This window comes from Aspergillus aculeatus (assembly GCF_001890905.1).
Source record: "Aspergillus aculeatus ATCC 16872 unplaced genomic scaffold ASPACscaffold_18, whole genome shotgun sequence".
Lineage (NCBI taxonomy): Eukaryota > Fungi > Ascomycota > Eurotiomycetes > Eurotiales > Aspergillaceae > Aspergillus > Aspergillus aculeatus.
The window spans coordinates 43,856-58,054 of record NW_017962993.1 but is presented as its reverse complement, the minus strand read 5'-3'; the positions used below and the strand labels follow the sequence as shown (position 1 = coordinate 58,054).

Here is a 14,199-nt window from a genome sequence, read left to right as displayed (position 1 = left end):
TCATAATTGTTTGTCAATTAACTCATTTCCCGGCTCTCTAGCCCTGTTCTTCTTGTTGCTGCTGTTCTCAGTGCAGGCCACTCTCTCATCAGTGCTTTTTCCCGAACTATTCCCTTTCCATAATTGCCCAGCCCCCCCCCCCCCTCCCCCTCTCTCGATTCTTGTATCACTTATAAGCGAGAAGTTGGCAATACACCAGAAGGATGTCCGACAATCGACACCACCACGACCAGGTGGAGGACGACGAAGAGCAGGACCCTTACCTCTCCATACCGACTGAGTCCTCCTGGAACCTGACCAACGAGGATATGTCAGGGATCATTCGTCAACAGAGGAATGCAGGGCATACCCGAAGAGACTACGGTGCGTCACCCCAACCCAAAAACGCTAGAATTTCTGCATCTCTTTCCTATCCAAGAAGTCAACTCACGTGCAGCAGGTACCATGGATTCTTCTGCGAAAACGGACAACGACCTACGACCCGACGAAAGCCAGCCCGAGGGTTCAAGTCGCGTTCTTGCCTCCCAGTCACCATCGGGCCCACTCAGAAAGCCATCAGTAACGCGCCGTATATCCTCGAAGCGACAAGTTCCTCATAAGGGACAGGAGTTTTCTACAGATGACGATGTACAGGAGGTGGAAGAGGATATTGCCAAGCAACAAGGCTCCAATCCGCAAGCATCGCCAAGGATTCGCCCTCTGAGGAAGCAAAGCTCAACCTTGCGACGTCGTTTGAACGCCCGAGTAAGCCCCCTGACTCAAGCAGGCTCAGACGTAGATGGTGAGGATGATACTGCTTCACCTGATTCTGTCATGGAAGGAACTGGGCCGGAGCCTTCTGTCCAGCGATCTGAGACCGGCAGCCAAACTGGGGAAGGTATTCACGGTGAGGAGGACGAGGCGGCGTCGAGTGATGCTGAAAGCTTCACATTGAAGGATCGCCAGCAAGCGATAAACGAAACGCATCCGTTCGGTATCAGATTGTGGAAACCCGCTTTGTACAAGAAGAGTCGCTCCGTGGAGAAAACAGCTGAGGGGGACATCCACTCTTCGCCTGGCGGTCGAGTGGGTAACCTCCTATTCTTCGTCAACCTCTTGTGGACCCTGTTCTTTGGGTGGTGGCTAGCCTTGGCTGCATTGACAGGGGCCATCGCATGCTTCATTTTCGCATACTCGCCCAGTGCAGTGGAATACGGACGAGTCTTCTCCGGTCTTTCTTGGTATCTAATCTACCCCTTCGGCTCCTTTGTCCGCCTGGATACGGATGAGAATTACGCCGAGGAAGATGAGGGGGAGGGTCGCAGCATTAGCGAGTATGAACAATGGCAGAACGGCGACCTTGAACATGGTAGACTATTCTTCGGTCCTCGACGCGACCGGTCCCTGGTTGGAAGAAGGAGAAACAGTGTCGATTCGGCCAGTGAACAAGATAGCCTGCTAGGCCGAACACAAAGAGGCCATTCGAGAGAGAGCCCCCTTACCCAGCCGAAGCGACGATTGTTCGGCCGTGGCGAGTGGACGCTTGGCCGCGTGGTTTTCTTCATCTTCTTCTACTTCCTTGTAGGACCGCTTATGCTCATTGTCTCGCTTCTTTGTTGGTTGCTGGTTTTCTGGATACCTATGGGACGTGTGACCATCATTCTGTTTGATCACCTTCGCCGGCACCCTCTGGCCTTGTCGTATCATTCTGATACAGCGCATACCAGAGTTAGTCCCGGTTCTTCCTCGTCTGTCCTGTTGTGCACCTATCGCGCAGCTGGTCTGCGATACTGGAAATACACGGTCGGCGGAACGAATATTTTCTTCATCAACCTACTGGGTGTTGTCTTATTTGTTATCTTTGACTATTTTCTTCTCAGCAAGACCCTAGGTCTCCAAACGGCCATCACTCATCCGGGCCTTATCTTCACCCTGGCTCTTGTCTCTATCATCCCTTTGGCTTACTTCATTGGACAGGCTGTTGCATCGATTTCAGCTCAGTCGTCTATGGGTATGGGCGCTGCTGTTAATGCTTTCTTCTCCACAGTAGTCGAGGTCTACCTTTACTGTGTGGCCTTGACTGAGGGAAAGGGTCAACTAGTAGAAGGCAGTCTTATCGGAAGCATATTTGCAGGCATCTTGTTTCTCCCGGGCCTTTCGATGTGCTTTGGTGCTATCAAACGCAAAACACAACGATTTAATGTGAAATCCGCCGGCGTCACTTCCACAATGTTGATGTTTGCCGTCATTGCCGCTTTTGGACCAACACTATTTTATCAGATTTACGGCAGTGTAAGCATGGTTCCCTTCATACCCTATTCACTTTTTATTCTGTTCATCCCCTCAAACTCTGCCTTTTCTCACTGCTAATGAGGAGCTCAGCATGAACTTAACTGCCGATCATGCGTCGATACCGTGGAGTCGCGTGGCAGCGATTGCCGTCGCTGTTATTTCTCGCAGGTACCAGCTGTCAACGATAGCTTTTTCCGGAAAGCAGTTCAGCCTTACTCCTGGTTCGCTGCGTTATTCTTGTTCTTGTCATACGTTATTGGGTTATGGTTCACACTTAGAACTCACGCAGCCCTCATTTGGGCCACAGAATCCGAGGAGAAAAAAGCGCCGGCTCTTGCCAACGAGCAAGCTACGTACGAGTCTCGAAATCTTGATGCCGCTCAAGCCTCAGCAATGGCTATTGGTGGCCTTGCTGCATCCAGGGGCTCAGTGCGCGATTCGCAACTGTACAAACGGATTTTAGGGCAATCCCTGAAGCATGTCGGTCTATCCGAGACTGCGGGGGAACTCAACCTCTCCGCGCATGGCAAAAATGCAGCGCCATATCTTGTACCTCCACAAACGACGACCGGGGACCACCACGCAAGCTTCCAGGATTTCCGGGATTTATCTAGCGAGGAGAATGAAGATCTTGTGCGCCGAGTAACTGAGGTAGCAGCTACGGCGGCTACTGTTGCCGCCCGTGACGCAGCCCGGTCCCGGAAGCCGTCCGTTCAACTGGGTTCGCTCCGTCAAACAACAAAAGCTCCCGATTTGGCAAGGTCGCATTTGGATGAAGGCGATGAAGTTGGCCTCGAAAATACTCACACCAGCGGTGGGCATGATGCGCCGAATTGGAGCAAGGCCAGGAGTTCGATAATCCTCCTGGTGACAACCATACTGTATGCGATCATTGCTGAAATCTTGGTCAACACGGTAGATGTGGTTCTAGAGAGTGTCGACGTGGACGAGAAGTTTCTAGGAATCACACTCTTCGCCCTGGTGCCCAATACGACTGAATTTCTGGTATGTGCAAAGAACTCATCTTCCCTTACTGGCTGCTGGATTGCTTACGGCAGATCTCAATAGAACGCAATCTCCTTCGCCATGAATGGAAACATAGCGCTTTCTATGGAGATCGGATCGGCCTATGCATTGCAAGTCTGCCTCTTGCAAATCCCCGCATTGGTGCTTTTTAGTGCCATCTATTCTCGCCTGATAGACCCATCGGAGTTACTCAGCCATACATTCAAGTACGTTTCTTCATACTTCCAGGCCAGCTTCAGTGTCTCATCTAACATCCTGCAGCTTAATCTTTCCTCAATGGGACATGATCTCGGTCATCCTTTGTGTCTTCCTCCTCTCCTATGTTCACGGCGAAGGCAAGAGCAATTACTTCAAGGGCTCGATTCTCGTCCTTACGTATCTTGTCGTTGTCATCGGGTTTTATCTATCGGGCTACAGCAATATAGAGACAATGGGTGTTGATCGGTTTGACACGCTGGCTCTCGGTCTAAGCTCGTCGGAGAAGTTTTACACCATCGGTCGGGCAACGAGTGGCCAGGCCTTTGCGCCTCACTGAGAAGCTCTTTTTCAACCTTCGCAGATTTAGTTGTCGTGATAGATTGCCGAATTTGGGAGTGTACTGTGTCGCTTATCGCATTTTACCAGTCTCTTGTCATATCTCTGGCTAGAACTGCTCATCAATTGGCATTATTTTGCCTTTCCTCTTCCCAAAAGGCCTGACCATGGGTGTTATCAATGTTTGTCTAAACACTCTCCACCATGATTCGTTGCGCCAAATTGGAACCATCTCATTTGACGCCGCCTGCAATTGCTCAACAAGACGATCCCCCTGTGGAAACCTCCCCTACAGTAAGGGAATATACCTAAGGTTTCCACGAGCTCACGGTTCGATCGACGAGAGCCCGGTACTCCTGTTGCTTGTAGCATTGTTCAAGAAAAACCTTGTATTTGACGTCGAGCAGTGCCTTCTCCCTCACATCGGTTGTTGGAAGGACCTTTCTTCCTGGTTTGCTCATACGATCCATAATCTCCCAAAGGTCCTCGGTCTTGCCCTCCGGGTCAGCACTAGCAGCTTTGGCACCCAGCATCGCTGCTCCATGACACACGGCAGCATGGATATACCGAGGAATAAGTACCGGCATGTCGCACGCCGATGCTATTAGTCTAACCAAAATATCATTCTGGCACTGAGAACCAGACATGAAGATTGACGTAATCGCGTGGCCTGCTTTATTCATGGTTTCCACAATTTGTCTAGTTTGCAGTGCAATGAACTCGAGAGTAGCATAGTAGAACACTGCAAGACCATCGACAGACTTATCACTTGTCAAACCGACGACGGATCCCGCCATGGCAGCATCCGCGATAGGAGAACGGTTTCCCCATAAATCTCCATAGAAAAACAAATGCCGGCCTAGATAAGAAACGTTAGGGGCCTCCTGCTCGTGGGTCATCTCCTTCAGATGTTCGTTTAGGTATTCATATATATTAGCGTTGTAGGACTCGGCGATTGAGGCCGCCTGATTGAATGCTGGATGAGTTTCAATGACATGCTTGAGCAACTCGCCAGTCGCGGATTGGCCGCCCTCAGCCATCCAATATCCCGGCTGAATGGTATCGCGGTACGGCCCCCAAACACCAGGCACAAAGACGGGGTCCTGTGACATCGCAAGGTGGCACGTGGAAGTTCCAGCGACAGCGGCCAGGCGTGAGAAAGCCTGGGTCTTATCATTCTTCGAGACTTCGGAACTCAATTGCCCGGGCTCCAACTCTACTTTGGCGCCGACTGTACCGATCCAGCCTGCATACGCGTCAATGACACCGCTGCCAATTGCGATCCCTGACGGGAGGCCCAATTCGGATGCTGCCTTGTCACATAGAGTTCCCACCAATTCGCCAGCACTGAGATAATCGCCACTCTAGCGCAATGATCTGTTAGTCGCTCAGGTATAAGCATATCGCAGTGACCTTCCTGCTCCGGGTACAGTAGGCACGTCAAGAAAAATTGTCACAGAAGAAACAAGGCTCACCACCCCGTCAACACCGCCCATCCGCTTGAAGTTATCTTCGACTAGATCGCCCAAGCCGATTTCAGTCAAGAAGTCGCCTTGCCAGCCTTTTACACTTCCGTCCACACCGACAGGAACGTACCCCTGCTTGCAAACCACACTGCAGAAACTTCTTTTCTCGGTTCCCGTGGCAATATGGGTCAACGCGTCTGCCAGGTCGTAGAATTTGCACTGATCGAAGAGTTCTTTCGGCATGTTGTTCTTGAGCCATAGAACCTTGGGGATTTCCATCTCGATCGACATTTTGCCGCCCACGTAGCGAAGAAGGTTGTGGTTCGTGGCATTGATTTTCTCGGTTTCCTCGACGGGACGATGATCCAGCCACAGAATCACATTGCGGTCGGAGTCAAAGTTGGGGCTTGTGACTGAGATAGGCTCATCGGTTACGTTGGAAAATACGGACAATGAACAGGTCGCATCGAAACCAATGCCTCTCACAGTCTCAGGGTCAATATTATGCTGGCTAATAGCCCGTTGAACAGCCACACAGATACATCTCCAGATATCGTTGGTAGATTGTTCCTGAGCCATATTAGCCTAATCCTCAAGTGGGCACAGGGACCACGCAAGATGATCGCGGGGGGCGAACATAGTATCCCTGCTGAGGTTGCCAGAGCCCGATGTTCTCAGACGACAGTCCAACAATGTCCCCTTTATCATCGATGATACATGCACGTGCACTCCCGGTGCCAACATCGATGCCAATATAATGGTCCACATGCACTTGGATTTCATCCCGTTTGTCTCTCGAGGCCTGCCTAGAGCTCTGGCGTGAGGTTCGACGGTATGGCAGGGAGCCCAGAGAAGCCATGACTGAGATGATTCCGGATTGGACCTGATATCTCTGATAAAATGATGGCGTAAGACTGAGCTTTTACATAAACATCGAAGTATAGAAATGTAGTTCTGATGTCGATTGTAGTGGCTTTCTCTACCGAGGGGCTCAATTGTCTCAAAAAAATGATCGAGGGAAAGAGATAACAAAGTCGCAGCAGAAAAGTGAGAAGGATGAAGGAGAGAAGGGAGGTGAAGAGGGGATGGGAGGGGTAAATGCGCTGTCCAGTAACAGCCAGTACAAGGGTACATACATATAATACTACGTTGTATTATCTTACTGACTTGGAGGGTAAGTTATAACTTCGTACGGCCTACGATGATTTCTCTGCCAGCTAGTCTAAGTATGGAGGAGGAAGGGGAGCTGCTGCTGCTGCTGCTGCTGCTGCTGCACTGCAGCAGTATGGTAGCAGCAACAGCCATTGGAGTGGGGTTGGGCGGGGATAAATGGCGGGATAAAGGGCAGGGACTGGGGTTATCGGAATTCAAGGTCATCAGGTAAAGGTTCAATGGTGGATGGATCCATGTGGATTGGAAAAATGCCAGCCTATCTAGGCAATTTTGAACCTCTCCGTCTTAATCACTTGTAGTAGGCTCGTTCCGATATTTAGGTTTGATACCTGAATCTAGACGTGTGCAGAACTGTACTGTACCATCTACTGACTGTACTATCGAATACTGTACATCTGTACTATACAATACATACTCTATGTATTACATGGATACACCATCGCTCACACTCTTCCAGTCAGTTCTTCTCCCAGCTTGTAACCTATTGAATAATATTTTACATCTTACAGCGTCGCAGTACGACCTCAGCTGTATTGATAACCAAGTTACCCAGGAATGTTAACTACGTAACTTATGGCTGGCGCTGTAACTGCTCCGTATGGCTAACTGAATTAATCCCACCTAGCAAGCTGCTCCCTCTCATCAACTTCCTTCTTCCTCCCTCAATATCCCGTCATCGGAGCTATTCACTTACTTCCTTCTTTCTCCTTCTCCTCCTCCTCCTCCCTTTTCCTATAAGTGCATCTTTGCTCATCATGTGGCCGTTTCTGTCTCCTATGCTTCTATCATTATTATGCTTTTTTCTATCCTCAAGCGTCGTCAATTCCTCGCCACCCCCCCAGCCATCATCTGCTGATGTCTTCTACTGGCCCGTCGCAGCTTCTGAACCTTCTTTACTGGCCCAGATATCATATAACTCGACTTCTATGAACTCAGAGTTGGTCACCTATTCGCCTCCGACTCTCGCTCACGCACAACAGTCGTCGGACTTGATTCGCATCGGTTTCTTCGCAATCAACACTTCAGGCTCCAAGCACTGGGTCGGAACTGCTACTTCCTGGTCGTCGTTCTTTGGAGATGAGGACAACCGCCCTGTCCTTCGACTTTACATCGAGTCGCCTTCTGAGGACGAATTGTATCACGTTGCTCTAGTATCCTCTACTACCTTCGCTGATTTCTCGACTCTGGTCAGCCCTCGAGTGGAACTAGTATCGAACGAGGCTGGCCCACGTCCGCACCTAAATCAACCTGTCATTATCGGCCCGGACGGAAAGAACGCAGACGAAGTTGTCGAGAAGACATTTTTCCAGAAGTGGGTTAAGCTCTCCGATGCCTTTTGCGCCTTATGTGAACTGACTTGCATCACTCAGGTACTGGTGGATTTTCCTCATCGTCACATTTCTCGCCATGTCTGGTGGAGGGGAGGCGCAGTAGTCCCCTGGGCGTCCACGCTCATTTGTACACTTGGAATAGCCACCTACCCGCTCCAGCCGCATCGTGAATCACCCCCACTCCTCAGCCGTCGGAAAATCGCACCCGTAGGACGTCGTGTGCCTTGCCCATCATATATCCATCACCGCATGCGCCCCCTCGTCCTCTCCCAACGCGGATGCGCGTCGCAAGCTCTAGTCGCATCCTAGCTAGGTTAAGGGTAGGATGCCTGTGGGCCATACCAGATGTTCCGTAGTGTGTCGCCTGCAGCTTCTGAGCGCGAGCATCGAGCTCGTTGGCTGAGCTGGACTAGATCCCTGATCGACTGAGAATCTCAGACATTTTACCAATGGGGTCGCAGAGTCTAAAGACCAAGATGACAGATTGCAAGCTATTAGTTCAGATTACTCCTCCAGTCAATACTAGCATCAGCCAAGATTTGGCGTCTACGAGCCTGCACAAGATGGTCTTGGCGAGCTTGGTTCCCCCTTTCCCAGCTCAGAGCAACTGGAACACTCTAGAGTCTGTGAGTCTCTCTTTGCTAGAGCTGGAAGCAATACTCATGTACATACAAAATAGCTCTACTTACAGAGGCTTAGCGGGCAGAGAGTGGGCGATAGGTGTTGCCTGACAAAAGAACCCGGGGCCGTCTCGCATCGAATACTGGATAGATGTTCCATCAATAGCTCTTCGTTTGTCTTTGCTTGCACTGAAATGTCAGTGAATATGCTGCTCTCAGAACTTGACTAGTATTGGATATACTGAATCAGTCGTCGCCCTCCTCCCCGCGGGCCTAAATCCCAGCACATAACACCCGTATCTGTGATTGCTATCAATCCATTTTCTTCCTCAGAGAAATGCAATTGAAAGCAGACGGCTTGAAGCGACAATACTATTGGTCGTAATTCGATCATGCCGGAATCTTGTGCTTGTGATGCAAGAGGGTAGAACCCATTGGAGTTCTCTTCAATTAGCGCTCTCGGCTCAAGAGCCCAAACATAGACTGTTTTCCAGTTGGCGACTGCGAGCCTTGTCCCCTGCCTTGAAGCAGCAACTATGCAACCAAGGGAATTGGTCGAATGCTGGAATCCCCAGAGGCGTGCAACGACGCTCCAATCAGGCAATCGCCGTCCACGCTCAAGTTGCAAGACATGCTGACAATTCTGTGCGCGACAGAATGTTTCGGATGTCAACAAGCACGCAACGGTCCATCGTTCTTCGCGATGGGTTGCTAAGCCGAAAGCCAGGTATTTCCATTGACAACGAGCGAATCCGTCTAGGACCTGAGTTTCATGGGTCCCAAAGAAAGGAACCTCGATTGAGAAAAGAAGGCTAAGGGAGTCTGTGAACTGTACAGGGCAGGAGTTTTCATACAATGTGGGTTGTATGGGAAAGGACGACATGTCAATCCTCTGGAAAGAGCCGTATAACGTCTGAGCGCGATAATAGTAGAGTAGCTGGCTAGACTTGTCGTTAAAACGAAGACCTACTACAGAGCTTTTATCGTAAGGGTGAAGACCCCGAGCGAGTCTGCCTTGTAAGCCCTGATGGCCATCAAACCACTGCCTTTTGCTGTTGTGGAGGACGCAAGAATTATAGCTAGTTTCTAGGTTATGTCAGCACCGGCAGCCTTGGCTGCAATGACACAGAGAGGCCTACCGATTACCCCCGGCCTCATATCGCAGTTGGATTCTGAGGAACAAATATATAAAGTTACCTCGAGGTCACTGGGGTCCTGGGTATGCTGCCAGGAGATTGCGAAAACGCCTCCACGCGCAGCCGCCAGAGCCAAAGGCTCGTAGTCTGCATAATCAGGGAAAGCACAAATGCGAACAGGGCCCTGGGGCGATTCTATTGAATATCGAGAGAGATAGACCGTCGTATCGGTCCCGAGCTGCATGGCGTGCCTGACGAACGGATGCCTCGCATAATCGTCGCTGTCGTTTAGTGAAGGCCTAAAGCGATGAAGTATGTATAATGTATCATCACCGTCAAATGCAGTTTTCAGAATTTGAACAGCACCTGGCCGACACCACTGAAGCTCCAAGCGAGTTTGGGGTCGGAGCCCACCCCCTATAACCTGGAAAAGATGGATGCAATCTTGTTCTCGAAAAACAAGTGCGAGCGTCAGGATGTCCCTAGGTACCAATACAGACGCCTTCACATCAACGGAGCTGGTCCAGGGCTTGAAAGTGACACAGTCCGCATGAAACTGTGCACCATAAAGTTGCTGTGATGCTTGTCTAAAAAGCAGTTGAAATAGCTCTTTCGCATGCATAGAACGGAGGTCTGCGGGTAAAGCTCCCGGAGTTCGTTGTAAGTGGTGCACAAGGACCTCTCGACAGTTAGTCGCAATTTCATACATGGTTCGACATGACATTGCCGCCTGTAGGAAAGTTGGGGTAGAACAGGATCGAAAAACCCATTGTATGAGCTCCGTAGGAAGGTTCAAAAGCATAGCCACCAAAGGTCGAAGCGTTTGGCTTGAGGGAGGGGAAGGCAAGTAGTAAGCAGACAAGCACTCAAGCTTCTGTTCTACCTACTCGTAGGTAGCGAGTGATTGGACGTATCGAAGGGATCAAGCTCCTTGAAAAGGAGAGGATCGATGTTTAAATCCCTATGATTAATCACGGCTGGCGGGTCTGCCTGTCTCCCATAAGGCACCAGGGTCACTTGCTGCCTGGAAGGTATAACAAGAGAAACCCCGCCACAACACAGCCAAAAGTATGTTACTCCCTGGGACTATCTTGGAGGCAGAAACATGCGGCTCTTTGCTAGGCAGAAACCTCACTTCAAGATTATAGGACTCACATTTAAGATTTTAGCCGGTATGGAACTCATGTACGGAAGCACTAAGAGAGATCGGCCCTTTGAGGGGTCACGCCTATATATATCGCAGGTGCCACCGAGACTAATTGCCATACCGTGTAAATATCAGACATATCCTTGATAGAACATTACTTTACTTGCAAGATCTTGGTTCCATCAACAAGATAGGGAGGGAAATTACCATGGGTCAATAATTTTTGATCTCGAATAATATCCTGTGTATATCTATAATATTAATTTGATTCCCGAGCCACAGCTTAAAATATCATCATGATCAACTAGACCTAAATAAGAAAACAACACCCGAAAATGCTTTCATCAACACATATTGACACGGCGACCAAGGTCTAGAATGAAAGCGATGAAGACATCTCACAAGGTATAATAAACATCCACGCCAACATGATTTCAAGAGAACCCCTTAGGATTTCATCATCCAGTGATGACCAAGAGATACTAAATATTACCTAATCGTACTCTATTCTCCTATGTGCGATACAGCCCATTCCAGCACGCTTTCATAGCACAGAACAAATTGCGAAAGGTTCTGAACCATGCTGGGTCTTTGTCTGCGGAAGTCGTCCACAGTCTTCTCAATGAGGTCCAGACCCTCATCGAGATCCCATTGTTTCTCAGTGAGCCCTGATGTCATACCGTCCACTGTGCCTTGACCCCTTCGCCGCTTCAGTATGTCTAGGACGGTGTCAACCGTACAGAAAGCGCCGGTACGTCCACACCCAGCACTACAGTGCACCAAGACCGGCCGCTGATCAAATGCGTGTCTCTGGAACGTAACGGGAACAGGACTATTCGTTGTAGTGAGAACCCGATCACAATATTCGATTAATCTGAGGAGGTGTGTAGGCTGCGAGGTTGTTCCAAAGTCAGGCCAGTGTGGGTACTGCAATTGAGTGACTTCTCGCAATGGCTGAAATGGGTATGCTGAATGTGACAAGCCAAAGTGCCTGACAACGATATATGGGTTACCTGGGTCGTCCTTCACGTCGGGGGGTAACTGGCTGCCTTCTAACTCAATATGTGGTGCATCTCGAGAATTTAGGTAGATCAACTTCTGCGAGAAATTGTTGACCTGGCATTGTCCATACTCTCCTGACTTCCAGTAAGGATGACATTTGACCTGACCCCTTTCAACTTCGGCAGTCAATGAAACAACAAGTCGGACATCCTGTTCCCATATCATTCGCCAAAAGTCCTAAAGACATAATGAGCAAAACTTCCAACCACACTCGCCACCGGGGACATGAAAAAGAGGGAAGAGACTACATATCGCACTTACATCGAAGGTATCGGGAACTGGGGCCTGGGTGGCGATATAGCATTTACCACTCTTTTCGGCCTTTAAATGGTTCCCATTCACGTAGTCACAGCCACCAGGAGGGACATTTTGGAGTCTCACTCGAGTATGTTCAAAAGGATAGATGTCGTTGTATCTATTCTTCGTTCCTTTCTCAATACCGGCAACGCGATACCTTTCTGGCGAGGAGTCAATCGCTGCGAACTCGTCGGATTTATTATAAGACAGCGCTCGTTTCATGCGTTCGAGCTCCCTCTTCTCAAGTTTCAAAAACCTCTCGGAGACTTTACGACCTTTGTCGGAGGCGTCCGACACATCGCGTAGCCAAGCTGGGAGTTGTTGTCTCTTGAGTTCCGTAAAATCAGAAGGGAGTTGTAGAGGTATCTGTCCAACACCATCAACGAGATCCATGTGTTGTCTGATGTTGGCGAAAAAAGGTATCGCAGCATGGGATGACTCGGGGAGAGTACATCCGCCTGCGACTGGAGCTGCCGAAGGGAGATCAATATGCATTCTGGGTGTTTTCTTTGTAGGCGCTCCTGAAGCTGGAAGCTGCTGTTGCTTGGTCAAATGAGGAAAGCGAGATGAGAACATTTTGTAGCCCCCAAGTAGAATTCGAGCCTCCCCTCCCCACCCTTCACTGGTGAATTTCTTCAGCACATTCGCTAGCGACCCGGCATCTTTCATGTCAGATGTAGCGGCATCAAACACGATTATGTATTGGGATTGCCGCCATCGCGCGAATTTTTTCTTATCATGATCAGTTGTGAAAGTATTCGCTAATTTCTGCGTATCGAATGAAGGGCGCTTCAACAGTGTTGTCGGTATGCAAAGATTGAGAGACCCCTCGATAGTCCCTTTCGCAAAATGCGCGTAGGGTCGAACATCTAGAAGCATAATATCACGATCAGATGATTCGAGAAGCGCTGCACATTCATCTAAGGAGATGGAACGCCCGTCCATAGAAGTCATCTGTCCTGAAGGTGCACCGGCACCTGTGACCACTAGGTCTCGGCTATGTGGATTCCCGTGACTCCTGGATTCTTTCAAGTGATTGTTGAATGCCAATCCACTTCTTGAAAGAGTCAGGTTGTTATCGAGGGTTCTATTGTTTGCAAGGTGAATTCTTGGATAAGATATTGCAGAATGAGCATGTGGTACTGCTTCTCCAATGTTCCCAAAGTTGCCCGGATTGTCCACACTAATTGAGAAATGATCAGATCCCGAACGGTCTAAGACTGTACTCGAGGGACCAAGTCCGGGAGGTCCATGAGATGAAGGGTGAGTATCACAAAAAGAGAAAAATGATGTTGCGTTTGCAGGGTGGTCAGGCTGCAAATTCTGGCACTCTGACGGCCAAGGAGATGTAGGTGACCTTGAGCCTGTCATAGCCGACATGATTCTATGTCAAGACAGAGAGTGACAGTCTGCCTTTCTAGCCGAAAAGTCGAGGTTCGTGATCAGATATATACCTGCTTTGCCATCGCGATATTAAATCTAGCCTGGTGAGCAGATTGACAGTCGAGTCTAGTCGAGGAGTGGTGTTGCCTACACCAGCCACCCAGACTTGCCAACTAGTTGCTCCACACCATATGACCCAGCGAGCAAATGTACACTTGACTGACGTTATTGTCTAGAGGTCTGAATTCTTGAAGCACAGAGCCTGGCCCTGATTTGGCGAAGCAGCGGAGCGAACAAGATCGTTAAAGGCAGAGGGTGCCCACTGGGGTCCAGATGGGCTGGCTGCAAACTCTGGCAAACTCTGGAAGGAGGCGGTAATGTTACGGCTTCAGCTGATTATGAATTGAGAAGCCGACAAGCGGGTTGGCGAAGAAGCGATTAATTAGAAGCTTAAAAAGAGGTAACGGAATTTTTCAAGCTGATATGTCTGCGAAAGAAGACAAAGCTCATGGGGAGAAGTGGGCGAGAAGACCGGCAGAAAGGTAAAGGTAGGTAGGTAAGTAATTTTGACTCCTCGCAATCGGGGAATCCCAGGTCTCAGCTAAAGGGGAGGGAATGCACGCCCGACTGCAGTTACGTTCCTAGACCAATGGAAATATTAGCAAGGAAAAGTGGGGGAGGGGAGGGGAGGTGGTCACTGTTGGCTGATATCACTGATCCACTGCCATTGTTCGAGCATGAAGGGGGGGGTCG

The 14,199-nt window shown here is 49.6% G+C and overlaps 5 protein-coding genes across 5 annotated transcripts; 2 read left to right on the top strand and 3 right to left on the bottom strand.

The window, feature by feature from the left end:
- Nucleotides 1-203: 203 nt before the first annotated feature.
- Nucleotides 204-3,832, top strand: ASPACDRAFT_54746 (calcium/hydrogen antiporter; the record flags this gene model as incomplete). Its single annotated transcript, XM_020202918.1, has 5 exons — nt 204-363; nt 440-2,271; nt 2,362-3,276; nt 3,340-3,503; nt 3,559-3,832. 5 exons carry the CDS (start codon nt 204-206, stop codon nt 3,830-3,832), a joined length of 3,345 nt encoding a protein of 1,114 aa, XP_020052172.1.
- A 307-nt stretch (nt 3,833-4,139) lies between these two features.
- Nucleotides 4,140-6,156, bottom strand: ASPACDRAFT_35519 (FGGY-family carbohydrate kinase; the record flags this gene model as incomplete). Its single annotated transcript, XM_020200129.1, has 3 exons — nt 4,140-5,195; nt 5,307-5,867; nt 5,935-6,156. 3 exons carry the CDS (start codon nt 6,154-6,156, stop codon nt 4,140-4,142), a joined length of 1,839 nt encoding a protein of 612 aa, XP_020052171.1.
- An 891-nt stretch (nt 6,157-7,047) lies between these two features.
- ASPACDRAFT_126012 (uncharacterized protein) lies at nt 7,048-8,151 on the top strand. Its single transcript, XM_020196875.1, has 2 exons — nt 7,048-7,782; nt 7,841-8,151. Exons 1-2 carry the CDS (start codon nt 7,226-7,228, stop codon nt 7,902-7,904), a joined length of 621 nt encoding a protein of 206 aa, XP_020052170.1. The 5' UTR covers nt 7,048-7,225; the 3' UTR covers nt 7,905-8,151.
- Nucleotides 8,152-8,366: 215 nt separating this feature from the next.
- Nucleotides 8,367-10,610, bottom strand: ASPACDRAFT_126005 (F-box domain protein). Its single transcript, XM_020196874.1, has 3 exons — nt 9,561-10,610; nt 8,491-9,507; nt 8,367-8,418 (listed from the first exon to the last, which is right to left on the bottom strand). Exons 1-2 carry the CDS (start codon nt 10,264-10,266, stop codon nt 8,648-8,650), a joined length of 1,566 nt encoding a protein of 521 aa, XP_020052169.1. The 5' UTR covers nt 10,267-10,610; the 3' UTR covers nt 8,367-8,418; nt 8,491-8,647.
- A 598-nt stretch (nt 10,611-11,208) lies between these two features.
- On the bottom strand, nt 11,209-13,443 carry ptpA (putative protein tyrosine phosphatase (Pyp1); the record flags this gene model as incomplete). Its single annotated transcript, XM_020200103.1, has 2 exons — nt 11,209-11,943; nt 12,028-13,443. The coding sequence occupies 2 exons, from the start codon at nt 13,441-13,443 to the stop codon at nt 11,209-11,211; spliced, it is 2,151 nt and encodes a 716-aa protein (XP_020052168.1).
- Nucleotides 13,444-14,199: the final 756 nt, after the last annotated feature.

Excerpts from the sequence above, each read along its gene's own strand:
- ASPACDRAFT_126012 (XM_020196875.1), top strand. The coding sequence starts at position 7,226 with ATGTGGCCGTTTCTGTCTCCTATGCTTCTATCATTATTATGCTTTTTT. Across the intron at positions 7,783-7,840 it reads GAGAAGACATTTTTCCAGAA|GTACTGGTGGATTTTCCTCA; the intron begins GTGGGTTAAGCT and ends TGCATCACTCAG.
- ASPACDRAFT_126005 (XM_020196874.1), bottom strand. The coding sequence starts at position 10,266 with ATGTATGAAATTGCGACTAACTGTCGAGAGGTCCTTGTGCACCACTTA. Across the intron at positions 9,508-9,560 it reads TATGAGGCCGGGGGTAATCG|AAACTAGCTATAATTCTTGC; the intron begins GTAGGCCTCTCT and ends GACATAACCTAG.